Genomic DNA, 16,047 nt, shown 5'->3' on the forward strand with positions numbered 1-16,047 from the left:
CCCTTGGCCAAAACCCTCAAAGTCCCCGCGGGTGAGGAGATTGATGCTCGAGGAGAACCGAGGGGAAGGGGGACTGGCGCTGCCAAACTTTAAGAATTAGTACTGGGCGGCCAACATAGGCCAACAGGAACAGTTAGTAGATAAGTAACGGGAAAATACGTTTGGTGATATTATAATTAAGTAGACGTGTCCAAATTGTGACTGGATAACGATACCCATATGTTATACATTATGTAATCCTAATTATTAGTTGTGAATGGACACACATCATTTTTAAACAAATGTACTCTTTTGATTGATATATGTTAATTGCTTGTAGTTGAGCCTAAAGGTATAATTGCCACTGTATTCCTTTTGTTCTGGGAGCTGGCAGGCCACATGGTGGATGACTAGCTCCAATGTTATATGCTTGAAATAAAGACTGTTTTTAAAACTCCAAAAAATCTCTGTCTGGTCATTCGAGTGAGTGAGGTACACCATAACCGAATAGCTGCAATATTCCCACAACAGATGGTGAGGTGGATGGGATCCGCTCGGGCCGCAAACAATAACAGGACCACAGTTTGGTGAGTATTATTATTATATATTTTTTTTTTGCAGCTCCCCTCCTACAAGGACCCGCCTAACTACCCCCTAATCTACATTGCCCTAACCCCCCCCCCCCCCCCGGCAGATGATTAATTTTCCGTTAAGAAGTCGATAAATGGTTGCCACCTCCGGGCGAATCCCGACAGTGATCCTCCCAGAGCGAACTTAATTTTCTCCAGACTGAGAAAGCTCGCCATATCCGATAGCCAGGCCTCTGACTTCTGGGGCTTAGAGTCCCTCCATTCCAGCAGAATTTGTTGCTGGGCTACCAGGGAAGCAAAGGCCAAAACATCAACCACTCTCTCCTGGACTCCCGGGTTCTCCGAAACCCCCAAAATTGCCACCTCTGGACTCATCACCACCCTTGTTTTCAGTACCCGGGACATTAAGTCCGCAAATCCCTGCTAGTACCCCCTGAGTTTTGGACATGCCCAGAACATGTGGACATGGTTCGCTGGTCCTCCCGAACATCTGGTGCACCTGTCCTCTAATCCAAAGAATTTACTCATCCGGGCCACTGTCATGTGGGCCCGGTGGGTGACCTTAAATTGAATCAGGCTGAGCTTAGCGCATGTTGCGGTCGCATTTACTCTGCTCAACGCCTCCGCCCATAAGCCCTCTTCTATCTCACCTCCGAGCTCCTCTTCCCACTTAAGCTTAACTTCCTTGGTCTGCGACTCCTCTGCCCCCATAGGTTCTTTGTATATATGAGACCCTCCCCTCCCCCACCCATCCACTGGACACTACCCTGTCCTGGATCCCCCTAAGTGGCAGGCGTGGGAAGGATGGAATCTGTCTGCGTAGAAAGTCCCGCACCTACAAATACCTGAAATCATTCCCACTCGCCAGCCCAAATTTCTCCTCTAGCATCCTTATGCTCGGGAAGCTCCCTTCTAAGAACAGATCCCCATCTTCTCAATCCCAGCCCTCCGCCATGCTCGGAGTCCACCGTCCATATTCCCCGGGGCAAACCGGTGATTGTCGCAAATTGGGGACCAAACTGATGCTCTCACTTCCCCCACATGCCTTCTCCATTGGCCCCAGATCCGCAAGGTCGCCACCACTATAGGGCTGGTGGAGTACCGTGCCGGCGGGAGCGGCAGGGGCGCCGCAACCAGGGCTGCCAAACTGGTGCCCCTGTACGAAGCGGCCTCCATCCGCCCCCAAACCGACCCCGCACCCACCATCCACTTCCTTATCATAGCTATGTTGGCCGCCCAGTAGTAATTCCTAAAGTTTGGCAGCGCCAGTCCCCCTTCCCCTCGGTTCCTCTTGAGCATCAATCTCCTCACCCGCGGGGACTTTCCCGCCCACACAAATCCCATAATCATTTTATTGACCTTCTTGAAATAAGACCGCGGAATGAAAATGAGGAGACACTGGAATACGAACAGGAATCTTGGGAGGATCGTCATTTTAACCGTCTGCACTCTCCCCGCTAGTGTCAGTGGGAGCGCATCCCACCTCCGGAACTCGACCCTCATTTGCTCCACCAACCGAGATAAGTTCAACTTGTGCAACCGGCCCCAGTCCCGCACCACCTGTATCCCCAAGTATCTAAAACCGTCCCCTACTAACCTAAACGGCAGCCCCCTCAGCCGACCCTCCTGGCCCCTCGCCTGGACTACAAACAACTCACTTTTTGCCATGTTCAGTTTATACCCCGAGAACCGGCCGAATTCCCTCAGGATTCCAATGATTTCATCCATCCCAGCCACTGGATCCGTGATGTAGAAGAGCAGGTCGTCGGCATACAACAAAACTCTGTGTTTCTCCTCTCCCCCCCCCCCCCCTGTACCAGCCCCTTCCAACCCCTAGAAGCTCCAGGGCAATTGCCAGCAGCTCTATTGCTAGCGCAAACAACAGTGGGGAGAGGGGGCACCCCTGCCTCGTCCCTCTGTACAGTCTGAAATAGTCCTATTCGTCCTAACACTAGCCTCCGGAGCCTGGTACATCAGTCTAACCCAGTCGATAAAGCCCTCCCCGAACCCAAATCGTCCCAGCACCTCCCATAAGTAGTCCCACTCAACCCGGTCGAAAGCCTTCTCGGTATCCATTGCCACAGCTACCTCTGCCTCCCTACTCTCCGGGGGGCATCATGATCACATTCAGCAGCCTTCTTAGGTTGGCCATCAACTGCCTGCCCTTGACAAACCCAGTTTGATCTTCCATAATAGCGTCCGGCACACAGTCCTCAATCCTAGCTGCCAAGAGCTTGGCCAGTATTTTAGCATCTACATTGAGCAGAGAAATCGGCCTGTAGGACCCACATGCCTCCGGGTCTTTGTCTCGTTTCAATATCAGGGAGATGGTGGCCTGTGACATCATCGGGGGTTAAACCTCTGTCTCTTGCCTCGTTAAAAACCCTAACCAGCACCGGCCCCACTATCTCAGAGAACTTTTTATAAAACTCCACCGGATACCCATTCGGCACCGGGACTTTACCCGATTGCATAGTTCTCAAGCCCCCCCAATATTTCTTCGGTCCTAATCGGGGCCCCCAGCCCGTCCACCAACCCCCTACCCACTTTTGGGAAGGTCAGTCCATCCAAAAAGCACCTCATCCCCTCCGGCCCTGCAGGACTACCTTCCCTATTTCCCTGGCCGCCTCCCTCTTCTTCAGTTGCTGTGCCAGCATTCTACTGGCTTTCTCCCCGTGCTCATAGATCGCACCCCTCGCCTTCCTAAGCTGCTCCACAGCCTTACCTGTGGAAAACACCCCAAACTCAGCCTGTAGCCTTCGTCGTTCCCTTAATAGCTCTGCCCTCGGGGTCTCAGCATATCTCCTGTCCACCTGTAAGATCTCCTTTACCAGTCGGTCTGTTTCTGCCCTGTCCGTCCTGTCCCTATGTGCTCGAATATAGATCAGCTCCCCTCTCACCATTGCCTTCAGCGCCTCCCAGAGCACCGCAGCTGAGACTTCCCGTGTCATTAACCTGCAGGTAGTTTTGCAGACATTTCCTCACCCTCTCACACACCGCCTCGTCTGCCAACAAACCGACCTCTAGCCTGGTGAGTATTATCTTTGATTAAACTCCTAACTGGGTGCTGGCACTTAGTGTAGCGGATTAACGAGCGGATCCAGACTTACATTAACACTGCAATGACGTTACTGTGAAAAGCTCCTAGTCGCCACATCCGCGCCTGTTCGGGTACGCAGAGGGAGAATTCAGAATGTCAAAATTACCTAACAGCACGTCTTTCACGACTTGTGGGAGGAAACCGGAGCACCCGGAGGAAACCAACGCAGACACGGGGAGAACGTGCAGACTCCACACAGACAGTGACCCAGGAATCGAACCTGGGACCCTGAAGCTATGAAGCAACTGTGCTAACCACTGTGCTACCGTGCTGCCCTCTTTGTATGTGGAAGGGAATGGCAGAAGTGTTTCTACAGTAAGTGTAGGTTGGGGTGAGGGTCGTTCAGTCACCTATTATGAAGTTCCTGAATTCATTCCCTGAGCGAGCTGCTCATGTTGCAGGGGCCTCAGCCTATTACACTCCAACATATGACCTAATTAGTCAGTTAGCTTTCCCCCAATTTAGCACCCTCACTCACGGACCATTCTTGTCCTTATCCATGAGTATGCAAAAACTTGAAATTATGATTACTATGCCCAAAATGTTCCCCTACTGAAACTTTGGTCACCTGCCTGGGCTCATTCCCCAATATTAGGTCCAGTGAGGTCCCCTCCCTAGTTGGACTATCAACATACTGTTTCAAAAAACCCTCTTGGACACACCTACCAAATTGCTCGCCATCTGAACCTCTGGCACTAAGGGAGTCCAGTCAATATGGCGGAAATTAAAATCACCCAACATTACAACCCTGCTATTTTCACATCTTTCCAGAATCTGACTAGATATCTGTTCCTCTGTATCTCACTGGCTATTGGGAGGCCTATAGTACAACCCCCAACATTGTGATGGCACCCTTCCTATTCGTGAGCTCAACACGTAATGCCTCACTGCAGGATCCTTCCAAAATATCCTCCCTCATCACAGCTGTGATATGTTTCCTAACCTGTAATGCACCCCTACCCTTTCTGCTAACCTCTCTGTGTCGTCTAAAACATTGATATCTTGGAACGTTAAGCTGCCAGTCTTGACCCTCCTTTAACCATATCTCCGTAATAGCAACTATATACATTGCAGTGTTAATGTAAGCCTACTTGTGACACTAATAAAAATTATCATAATTCCCCACATTAATCCAAGCTTAAGTTCATCCGGCTTACTGTTATATTTTTTGCATTGAAGCAAACACACGCCAGACCTCCACACCCACTGAGATCAGCGACTCACCTCTGCCTGCTCTCCATATTTGTCTTAGTCTCAAGCTCTTCACAGCTGGCCTGCTGCTCCAGTTCCCACCCTTGCCAGAGGTAGTTGCAGAAGACCAGATGAGCTTTGTTAAGGGGAGACAGCTTACAGCGAACATCAGGTGACGGCTGACGTGATAATGACCCCCTCCGGGGAGAGAACACCAGAGGTGATCGTCTCCCTGGACGCAGAGAAGGCCTTCGACAAGAGTCGAGTGGAAATACCTCATTGAGGTACTAGAGCGGTTTAGGTTAGGGACAGGGTTCACCTCCTGGGTGAAGCTCTGTACAACATCCCCAATACGAGCGCACGGACCAACACCACCAGCTCTGAATATTTCCAGCTGCATAGAGGCACAAGGCAGGGTTGCCCGCTGTCCCCGCTCTTATTTGCCCTGGCAATCGAGCCGTTGGCGATCACCCTCAGAGCGGCAAGGAGCTGGAAGGGAATCCAAAGAGGAGGCAGAGAGCATAGAGTCTCACTCTAAGCAAGTGACCTGCTCCTCTGCTCCTCTACATCTCGGACCCACAAAGTGGCATGGAAAGCTCCTGAGAGTTTGGAGCCTTCACAGGCAACCTGAGCAAGCGTGAAGTCCTCCATGTGAACCCGAAAGTGGGGAAGGCAGAGCTGGAGGGACTTCCATTCAAACTAGCCGAAAGCAAATTCTGATATTTGGGGATCCAGATTACCCATGATTGCCAGCGGTCCAGAAGTAGAACCTGGCCAGTCTGGTGGAGGAAATAAAAAAGCACCTACAGAGATGGGACACACTCCCCCTTTCCCTAGTGGGGTGGGTACAGACAATCAAGATGAACTTATTGCCCAGGTTCCTCGTCCTGTTCAGATCCATACTGCTCTACATCCCCAGGCCTTCTTTAACACAGTCGACAAAATGATCGTGGTGTTTGTGTGGGGTGGGGGTTAAACCCAAGGATCCACAAAAAGTCCTACAAAGAAGAAGGAATATGGGGGACCTGGCCCTCCCAAACCTACAGTTGTACCACTGGACAGCCACTGTAGAAAGAACAAAGGGATGGTGAAAGAATCAGAAATGGAATGGTTAAGGATGGAGGAGAGCTCCTGTACAGGGACGACCCTCCGGGCCCTCACCATGGCAGCACTCTCATCCTGTCAGCCAAACACTCAATAAGCCCAGTGGTGGTAGCCACACTCCAAACCTGGAACCAAATGAGACAGTAGTTTGGCTTAACCAAAATATACATCTGTGGCAATGACAAGTTTGTGCCAGCCATGCTAGACGCCACCTTGAGGAATCATAGGATTATAGAAATTACAATGCAGAAGGAGGCCATTCGGCCCATCGAGTCTGCACCGGCCCTTGGAAAGAGCACCCTACTTAAGCACACACCTTCACCTTATCCCTGTAACCCAGCAACCCCACCTAACCTTTTGGACACTTAAGGGGCAATTTAGCATGGCAAATCCACCAAAGGCAGGTGCATGTTTCTCTGCTTATGTATGAATGATATTTGTGTGTTCCATGTTTCAAGCTTTAATATTTTTTTTCTGATATTGTGACTTTGAGATCAAAGTTTAAGTGATTTACGTCAACCAGCTAAAAGGGAAATATATTGAATAAAGCTTTCTTTTCAAAAGTTATCAACCTGTATTCGTGTTTACTGGCCAGAAGTATGATTTAAGGGCAGCATGGTAGCCTTGTGGATAGCACAATTGCTTCACAGCTCCAGGGTCCCAGGTTCGATTCCGGCTTGGGTCACTGTCTGTGCGGAGTCTGCACATCCTCCCCGTGTGTGCGTGGGTTTCCTCCGGGTGCTCCGGTTTCCTCCCACAGTCCAAAGATGTGCAGGTTAGGTGGATTGGCCATGATAAATTGCCCTTAGTGTCCAAAATTGCCCTTAGTGTTGGGTGGGGCTACTGGGTTATGGGGATAGGGTGGAGGTGTTGACCTTGGGTAGGGTGCTCTTTCCAAGAGCTGGTGCAGACTCGATGGGCCGAATGGCCTCCTTCTGCACCGTAAATTCTATGATAATCTATGATTACAGGAAATTTTGATAAACATGTGGTAATTTTATTGGACACATATTCACACATGTGAGAATGAAAGTTTTTATTTGATAGGGTTAATTAATACTTGGGATACCTGAAATGATTATGACCAATCCTATGTTGGATTGATCTTGGGTTAAAACTTCTTGTCAAGTCCAGAGTTATTCCTGGCACAATGAAAAAGGAAAGGTATGAGGTTGGATACCGAGGAAAAGGTTGAAAATGAGAGATTGTGAAATAAAAATGAGTCTCAGACCGTGTTCTTGGTTGATTAAAACAAAATAAGGATGGTGACATAATGACATCCATTTGAGAACTTTTACTGTACCCCTTTTCAAATAGCAAGATAATTAACTCATCTGCTCACAGCTGAAGCACATCACAGCTGAAGATGTACTTATATTTTTGCAGGAATTGGGAATTACAACATTTTGAATTTTCAGAAATGCTCAGATGAATTAACCCATTTTGCCCCAAGCAGGATGAATCTTCTATGTTTTGTTTTACAGGTAGCTGCAAGTGGAACAAGATTTGCAGTAGCTTTAAGAATTTGAGAATTTGTTTGTAGACACTCAATGTTGCAGCAATAATCAGCTCATTTTAAAATCTAGTGAAAGGGGCGCGGGCATCTATTGCGGAGTTACAAAAGACAAAGGATGGAGGAGTGCGAGGTTACATTCGCCAGTCTTGAACAACATCTAGGCACAGCACTGGCGTGGGTGGTCAAAGTGAATGAACCGATCATAATGCTGCGGGAAAGTAGACAGTCTGTCGCCAGAAGGGCTCAATGGAGAGCTTACTACTCCCCACAAATAGGTGGATTTCCATAGTTAGTGAAACAACAGAGTGGGGCACCAGCATTGAGGAAAAGGACCATGTATGTGATATGCATATGGGAGATGAAGAAGCGAATAGGGTCAGAGAAGAGCCGTTGGAGGAGGCCGATGTGACCCTGTTTGTCGACGGGTTACAGCAGAGTGAATGGCGAGCCAAGTACAGGATGGGCAATAGTTGAACAAGGCAGGACGAAATTAAAAGTAGAATTTATTTAATGGGTAACGAGAACAACGATGATGAAAAAAAAAAAGACATTTAAAGGGATTTTAAGGCAACAACTTTTAAAAAACATACACACAGTTTAGGTGGGTTCTATAGATACAAGAACAAAGTTTCTTTTGAAGAAGATAATATTGCCACGACTGCATAAACACAGCTGGATAATATTGCAGAGACTGTATAAGTACAGCTATAATATTGCCACAGCTAAACACAGCTGGATAATGTTGCAGGACTGGATAGTCACAGCTGGATAATATTGAAGAGACTGTATAAACACAGATGGAGAATATTGCAGAGACTATGAACACTGCTGGGTAATATTGCAGAGACTAAGTAAAGCTGTATAATATTGCAGGGACTGTATAAACACAGTTGGATAATATTGCCACAACTGTATAAACACAGCTGGATAATGTTGCAGGACTGGATATTCACAGCTGGATAATATTGAAGAGACTGTATAAACACAGCTGGAGAATATTGCAGGGACTGTATGAACACAGCTGGGTAATATTGTAGGGACTGGATATTCACAGCTGGATAGTATTGCTGGGACTGTATAAACACAGTTGGATAATATTGCAGGGACTATATAAACACAGCTGGACAATATTATAGGGACTATAAACAGCTGGAGAATATTGCAGGGACTATATAAACGCAGCTGGACAATATTGCAGGGATTACATAAACACAACTGGACACTTACTGGACTGTACAAACACAGCTGGAGAATATTGCAGGGGCTATGAACACAGCTGGGTAATATTGCAAGGACTGGATATTCACAGCTGGATAATATTGAAGAGACTGTATAAACACAGCTGGACAATATTACATGGAATGTATATATACATCTGGGTAATGCAAGGACTATATATTCACAGCTGGATAATATTGCAGGGTCCGGATATTCACAGCTGGATAATATTGCAGGGACTGTATAAACGCAGCTGGATAATATTGCAAGGATTGTATAAACACAGCTGAATAATAAATGTGGAGACTAACACAGTTGGATAATATTGCAGGGACTGGATATTGACAGCTGAATAATATATTTAAAAAAAAAAAAAATTTAGAGTACCCAATTAATTTTTTCCAATTAAGGGGCAATTTAGCGTGTCCAATCCACCTAGCTTGCGCATCTTTGGGTTGTGGGGCCGAAACCCACGCAAACACAGGGAGAATGTGCAAACTCCACACGGACAGTGACCCAGAGCCGGGATCGAACCTGGGACCTCAGCGCCGTGAGGCTGCAGGGCTAACCCACTGCGCCACCGTGCTGCCGACAGCTGAATAATATAATAATATTCTTTATTATTGTCACAAGTAGGCTTACATTAAAACTGCAATGAAGTTACTGTGAAAAGTAATATTGCAGGGACTGTATATACACTGGATAATATTGCAGGGACTGTATATACACAGCTGGGTAATATTGCAGGGACTGTATAAATACTGCTGGATAATATTATACATACTGTATAAACTCAGCTGGATAATATTGTCCAGACTGTATAAACACAGCTGGATAATATTACAGGAACTGTAAATACACCGCTGGATAATATTGTAGGGTCTTTATCAACACAGCTGGATAATGGAGAGATTGGATAGTCACAGTTGTAAAATTCAACAGGCACTATTCACCCTCTGGTATGGTGCCATTGAACATTACTTGGCGGTGCCACTGATCAGTGGGTGCTAACAGGTTATTTGCTGTTTTCTGCCACTGTGACTGTGCCTGTGCCCAAACCAAGCCCGATCTATGCTGTCGTCCACACACAACTCCGTGAAGGTGTGGTCAGAGCACACCCTTCCAATATTTCCTAGCAGGAGCGTTGACTCCACTGGCTGTTGCCCGAACTGCTAGCACAGCACAGAGTGCGCACATGTTTGTGCTGTTAAGATTCGGCCCCTGATCACGCGAGAGCATGGAGTCCAAGAGAGCTTGAGCAAAGTATACAATGTTGATTCTGCCTTGTGCAAATTCTCACCTCCTGTTGTTCTTCCAGCTGTCACCTCAAGAATCACGTTGCTATCATCATGTTCCTCCTTTTGCACCAAAGTCTGAAGGAGCTGAAGATGTAGAAAAAGAAGCAATTTAAGATGCATGTTGAAAACACTGACCTGCAGTTTCTTGTTTGCAGGAAGATACACTTTCACAAATGTTCCTTAAATATCGTACTCCAAGGGCGGCACGGTGGCGCAGTGGTTAGCACTGCTGCCTCACGGCACTGAGGGTCTTGGTTCAATCCCGGCCCCGGGTCATTGTCCATGGGGAGTTTGCACATTCTCCCCGTGTCTCCGTGGATCTTACCCCCACAAACCAGAGTAGGTGGATTGACCATGCAAAATTGCCCCTTAATTGGAAAAAAAATAATTGGGTACTCTAAATTTATTTTTTAAAATATCATACTCCAGTCACCACACATATTCCTCAACCTCCAGACTTCACAGCAACATGCTCAATATTAATCAACAGCAAATATGAACATACAAGAAAGAGCAGGGAAAGAGATTCCGAGATGCTAACGGTTTGAGCTTTATGAGAACAATGATCCCGAGGTGCTGTCCAGAGGACAGTGCTGACCCAAATGCATTGAACAAAGAATAAAGTGGGCAGCACGGTAGCACAAGTGGATAGAATTGTGGCTTCACAGCGCCAGGGTCCCAGGGTCGAATGCCCGCTGGGTCACTGTCTGTGCGGAGTCTCCACGTTCTCCCCGTGTCTGTGTGGGTTTCCTCCGGGTGCACCGGTTTCCTCCCACAGTCCAAAGATGTGCAGGTTAGGTGGATTGGCCATGGTAAATTGCCCTTAGTGTCCAAAAAGGAGGGGCGATCTGATAGAGGTCTACAAAATTATGAGGGGTGTAGACAGGGTGGATAGTCAGAGACTTTTTCCCAGGGTAGAGGGGTCAATTACTAAGGGGCATAGGTTTAGAGATGTACGAGACAAGTTTTTTTACACAGAGGGTAGTGGGTGCCTAGAACTCGTTGCCGGAGGAAGTGGTGGAAGCAGGGACGATAGTGACGTTTAAGGGGTATCTTGACAAATACATGAATAGGATGGGAATAGAGGGATACGGACCCCGGAAGTGGAGATGGTTTTAGTTTCGACGGGCAACATAATCGGCACAGGCTTGGAGGGCCGAAGGGCCTGTTCCTGTGCTGTACTTTTCTTTGTTCGATCCTGGCCCCGGGTCACTCTCCGTGTGGAGTTTGCCCATTCTCCCAGTGTCTGCCATGGGTCTCACCCCCACAACCCAAAGATGTGCAGTGTAGGTAGATTGACCATGATAAATTGCTCCTTAATTGGGGGAAAAAAATGGGTACTCTAAATTTCTTTTTTTAAAACCCTCTGATTATCTCCTGATTCCTGCTGAGTTTGTGCTGAGCACTGGAACCGAAGTGGCACTGAGTATAGAATAGGTAGGTTATTGAGAGATTCTCTGCCTATTATTGTTATCAAATATTTTTACTGATTTGTCTACAAACATATATGAGGTGGTGTTAAAATATATTTAAATGGATGAGTGTTAGTACGAGATTTCTTTCTTATCTGTAATTGTTAATTTAAATACACATTTGAGATGTTACTGGTTCAGGACCAATATAGCTCAGCAAACACGGGGGTGAATGGGAATTTGCTGCCCTTATCCTAACTCGCACTGAGTTTTGGATTAGCTTATTTTTTCGAATTTCTTATCATCGTATAGAGAATGGAACACTAGCCAGGAGCGCATTGGAAAAGTAATATCTGATGTGTTGGGTAGGCTGGGTCGAGGTGAACTGCACTTGATGCAGTGTAGCGAGAGACAAACCTCCAACACTTGATAAAATGCAACACGATTTTATTCAACATTCAAACTATTATACATGTTCAACTGTGGGTTGACACTATGATGACTTGACTGGAGACCTGACACTAGCCTGACCAGACTAACTTAGCTACCACATGGTGTAGGCACTGGCTAGCTCACGAGCTCTGACTGTCTCAGAGGCTGGGTTCCGAGAGAGCGGGAAAACTGGTGCCCTCTGGATTTATGGTGGTCATGTCCTGTCTGGTGATTGGCTGCTCTGTTCTTTGTGCTTACTGGTCATCATGTGTGTCAATCACTGCCTGTCTTCACTCCATTGTATACATAGATGTATATTATGACATCTCCCCCCCCCCCTTTTTTTCTATATTGTGTGTGTTGCGATAATAAATATTAAGGTGCATGTGCGTGTGGATGTGTATATGTGCGTGACTATATACAGAATGTGCTAAAATGACCTTGTGTACACAGGAAGGTGTCGCTAGTGCAGATATAGGGCAGATTAAACGGTAACAACGATATTTACAGACGTCAAAATGATAAAGTAACACAGTTGTGCAAATGTTCAGTCTATAAGTTTAGTCTCTGCGGTGAGCGATGAATTCTGGTTGACCGCCTCAAGGGTGGATCAGGGCCCGCCTGCACTTGGATAGGCGGGACCGCCGCCAATGCGGTGTCGCAGAGGTCGGCAGGATTGCTGGTAGATTGGTGGCCTCCTGGTAGGGCACGTCCGGAGGAAGCATTGTGTGAGGCGGGACATCATGGTTAGGTGGCGAGCGTGGAACTCTGCGCAGCGCCTGTCTGTTGCGTCATAGGAAGGAGCCATCAGCCATGCGGACGAGGAACGATCTCGGGGCCACTTGCTTGACCACCACAGCTGTGGCGGACCAGCCGCCATCAGGCAACTGCACACGAACACGATCAGTTGGGACCAGATTGGGGAGATCCGTGGCATGAGCGTTGTATGCTGATTTCTGTTGGGCCCGAGATTGCTGCATCTTTTGTATGACCGTGAGGTGGTCAAGGTCTGGAACATGGATGGCTGGAACCGTGGTTCGCAAAGTGCGATTCATGAGCATCTGCGGGGGAGACAACCCAGTGGACAGCAGGGATGCTCTGTATGCCAGCAGCGCCAGGTTGAAGTCGGAGCCTGAGTCTGCAGCCTTGCATAGTAATCTTTTGACGATATGGACCCCTTTTTCGGCCTTCCCGTTTGACCGTGTAGTGGGGGCTGGAGGTTACGTGACAAAAATTGTATAGGCGGGCAAAATCAGACCATTCCTGGCTGTAAAAACAGGGACCGTTGTGACTCATCACCGTGAGCAGTATCCCATGCTTGACAAACGTTTCTTTGCATGCTTTCATTACCGCCTTCGACTTGAGGTCGGACAGTTGCACCACTTCAGGGTAATTGGAGAAGTAGTCGACCAGGAGGACATAGTCACGCCCCTTGGTGTGGAAAATGTCGACACCGACTTTGGACCATGGGGAGGTCACTATCTCATGTTGCTGCAGAGATGTTGGGTTGAGCTGGCTGGAATTTCTGACATGTGGGGCAGTTGAGGACCATGTTGGCAACGTCCTGGCTGTGCCCGGCCAATAGACTGCCTTTCGAGCTCTGCGTCGACATTTCTCGACCCCCCCAGGTGACCCTCATGGAGTTGGCCAAGCACCATAGCTCGCATGCTCTGCGGAATCACAATCCTATCGAGCTTCATGAGGATGCCGTCCACCACCTTCGGGTTGTCCTTGACGTTGTAAAACTGGGGACACTGTCCCTTCTGCCAGTCATTCGTGAGGTGCTGCATCACACGCTGTAGCAGAGGATCCTTGGCCGTTTCCTCACGAATTTGGATGACCCTCTCATCAGTGGCCGGAAGGTTGGAGGCACACAATTGCACCTGCGCATCGATTTGGAAGATGAAGTCAGTTTGTTCACACGGTGTGGTGATAGATCTGGAAAGGGCATCTGCAACAATGAGTTCTTTGCCTGGCGTGTAGACAAGTTCAAAGTCATAGAGGCGTAGCTTGAGAAGGATTTGTTGTAACCGAGGCGTCATGTCATTCAAATCCTTCTGGATTATGTGGACTAGTGGCCTGTGGTCCATCTGAACCGTGAATTTTGGGAGGCCATACACATAGACGTGAAATTTGTCGATTCCCGTTAGGAGGCCCAGGCATTCCTTCTCGATCTGAGCATACCATTGCTCAGTGGGTGTCATGGCTGTGGAGGCATACGCAACTGGGGCCCATAAGGAGGAGTCATCCCGTTGGAGGAGCACTGCCCCAATACCGTCCTGGCTCGCGTCAGTGGATATTTTGGTCTCTTTGGTAGGGTCGAAGAACGCCAGAACTGGGACTGTGGTGAGTTTTGCCCTCAGCTCACGCCATTCGTTCTCATGAGCGGGCAGCCACTGGAATTCCGTCGACTTTTTGACGAGATGGCGGAGGGCTGTGGTGTGTGTCGCCATGTTGGAAATGAACTTCCCGAGGATGTTGACCATTCCTAGAAAGCGGAGGACCGCCTTCTTGTCCTCTGGGGTCTTCATGGCGTTGATCGCCGAGACCTTGTCAGCATCTGGCCGCACGCCTTGCTGCGAGATGTGGTCACCAAGGAATTTGATTTCTGATTGACCGAACGAGCACTTGGCTCTGTTAAGTCGGAGGCCATGCTCATGGATTCTGTGGAATACCTGCTTGAGGCGATCGATGTGTTCTTGAGGAGTTATGGACCAGATTATGACATCGTCAACATACACGCGCACCCCCTCAATACCCTCCATCATCTGTTCCATGATGCGGTGAAATACCTCTGAGGCAGAGATGATGCCAAAAGGCATCCGGTTGTAGCAGTAGCGACCGAACGGAGTATTGCATGTGCACAGCTTGCGACTGGATGCATCCAGCTGTATTTGCCAGACCCCTTGGAGGCGTCCAGCTTCGTAAAGAGTTTGGCATGAGCCATCTCGCTGGTCAACTCCTCTCGTTTTGGTATCGGGTAATGTTCCCTCATGATGTTGCAGTTTAAATCCTTGGGGTCGATGCAGATTCGAAGCTCCCCTGACGGCTTCTTGACGCAGACCATGGAGCTGACCCAGTCCGTGGGTTCTGTGACCTTTGATATAATGCCCTGGTCCTGGAGGTCCTGTAACTGCTGCTTGAGGCGGTCCTTGAAGGGTGCCGGCACCCAACGTGGTGCGTGGATCACAGGGGTGGCGTTCGGTTTGAGCACGATTTTGTATCGGTATGGGTGTGCCCCCATTCCGTCGAACACGCTGTGGTACTGCGTGATGATGTCATCAATTTCAGCCTGGAAGTTCTCATCAGGTGAGGCCGTCGCTGAACCAAGTTCAGGAGTTTACAGGCCCGAGCACCGAGCAGGGATGCTCTGTCAGGCCCCACAATCTCAAATCGCAGTGTCGTTTTAAATGACTTATTGGAAACTCCGAGTTGCCATGAGCCACTGGCAGCTATGGCATTGCCATTGTAGTCAAGGAGCTGGCAAGCCGGGGGAAGAATGCTTGGTCTGATGCAGATGGTGTCGAGATCGGATTTGGAGATGAGGTTCGCCGGTGTCCAGTTTGAACCGGATGCGAGCCTTGTTGACTGTGAGGACAGTACACGACTCGTCGTTCGGATCCACGCTGAGGATCGGGAGGTGCGTCGCTGTCTTGGAGAAAGGCAGCGCATGCTTCGTAATGATGCCCACCCGGTATGGAGATTTGAGGCACGCAGCATCAGGATCTGTTGGGCTGTTGGAGTCTGGCATGGCCTGCTGTATTGAACGGACGCTTCTGCGCCGCGGCTGAGATCGCTGGATGCTGGGCAGTGGAGCAGATCTGCAAAGTGCTGCGTAGCGGCCAAGCATGCCACACTGTAGACACCGTCGTGATTTTGCCGGACATTGCCGCTTTAAATGGGCGGAACCACAATTCGGACACGTCATGACGCCAACGTCAGCGCGTTCCGTGCGCCATCGTGCATGTGCAGTGCGGTCGAGCGACGTACGCACCTGCGCAGTCTAGTCGTCGGTCTCGCCTTCCCCTCGGTCGTGGCGCGCATGCACAGGGGCCCGGGAATGGCCACTCATAGAATTTCATAGAATTTACAGTGCAGGAGGCCATTCGGCCCATCGAGTCTGCACCGGCTCTTGGAAAGAGCACCCTACATCTCGTCAAACAAACAAACAAAGAACAAAGAAATGTACAGCACAGGAACAGGCCCT

The 16,047-nt window shown here is 48.7% G+C and overlaps 1 protein-coding gene across 4 annotated transcripts in view; it reads right to left on the reverse strand.

The window, feature by feature from the left end:
- The window catches only part of mtrf1 (mitochondrial translational release factor 1), a 42,556-nt gene that overhangs the window by 14,265 nt on the left and 12,244 nt on the right, over positions 1 to 16,047 (reverse strand). For all 4 annotated transcript variants that reach the window (XM_072514352.1, XM_072514355.1, XM_072514354.1 and 1 more), the window contains one exon: positions 9,999 to 10,080. In XM_072514352.1, coding sequence (XP_072370453.1) covers positions 9,999 to 10,080 — 82 coding nt within the window. The remainder of the gene's footprint in view (positions 1 to 9,998; positions 10,081 to 16,047) is intronic.

Source organism: Scyliorhinus torazame, chromosome 8 (assembly GCF_047496885.1).
Source record: "Scyliorhinus torazame isolate Kashiwa2021f chromosome 8, sScyTor2.1, whole genome shotgun sequence".
Classification (NCBI taxonomy): Eukaryota; Metazoa; Chordata; class Chondrichthyes; order Carcharhiniformes; family Scyliorhinidae; genus Scyliorhinus; species Scyliorhinus torazame.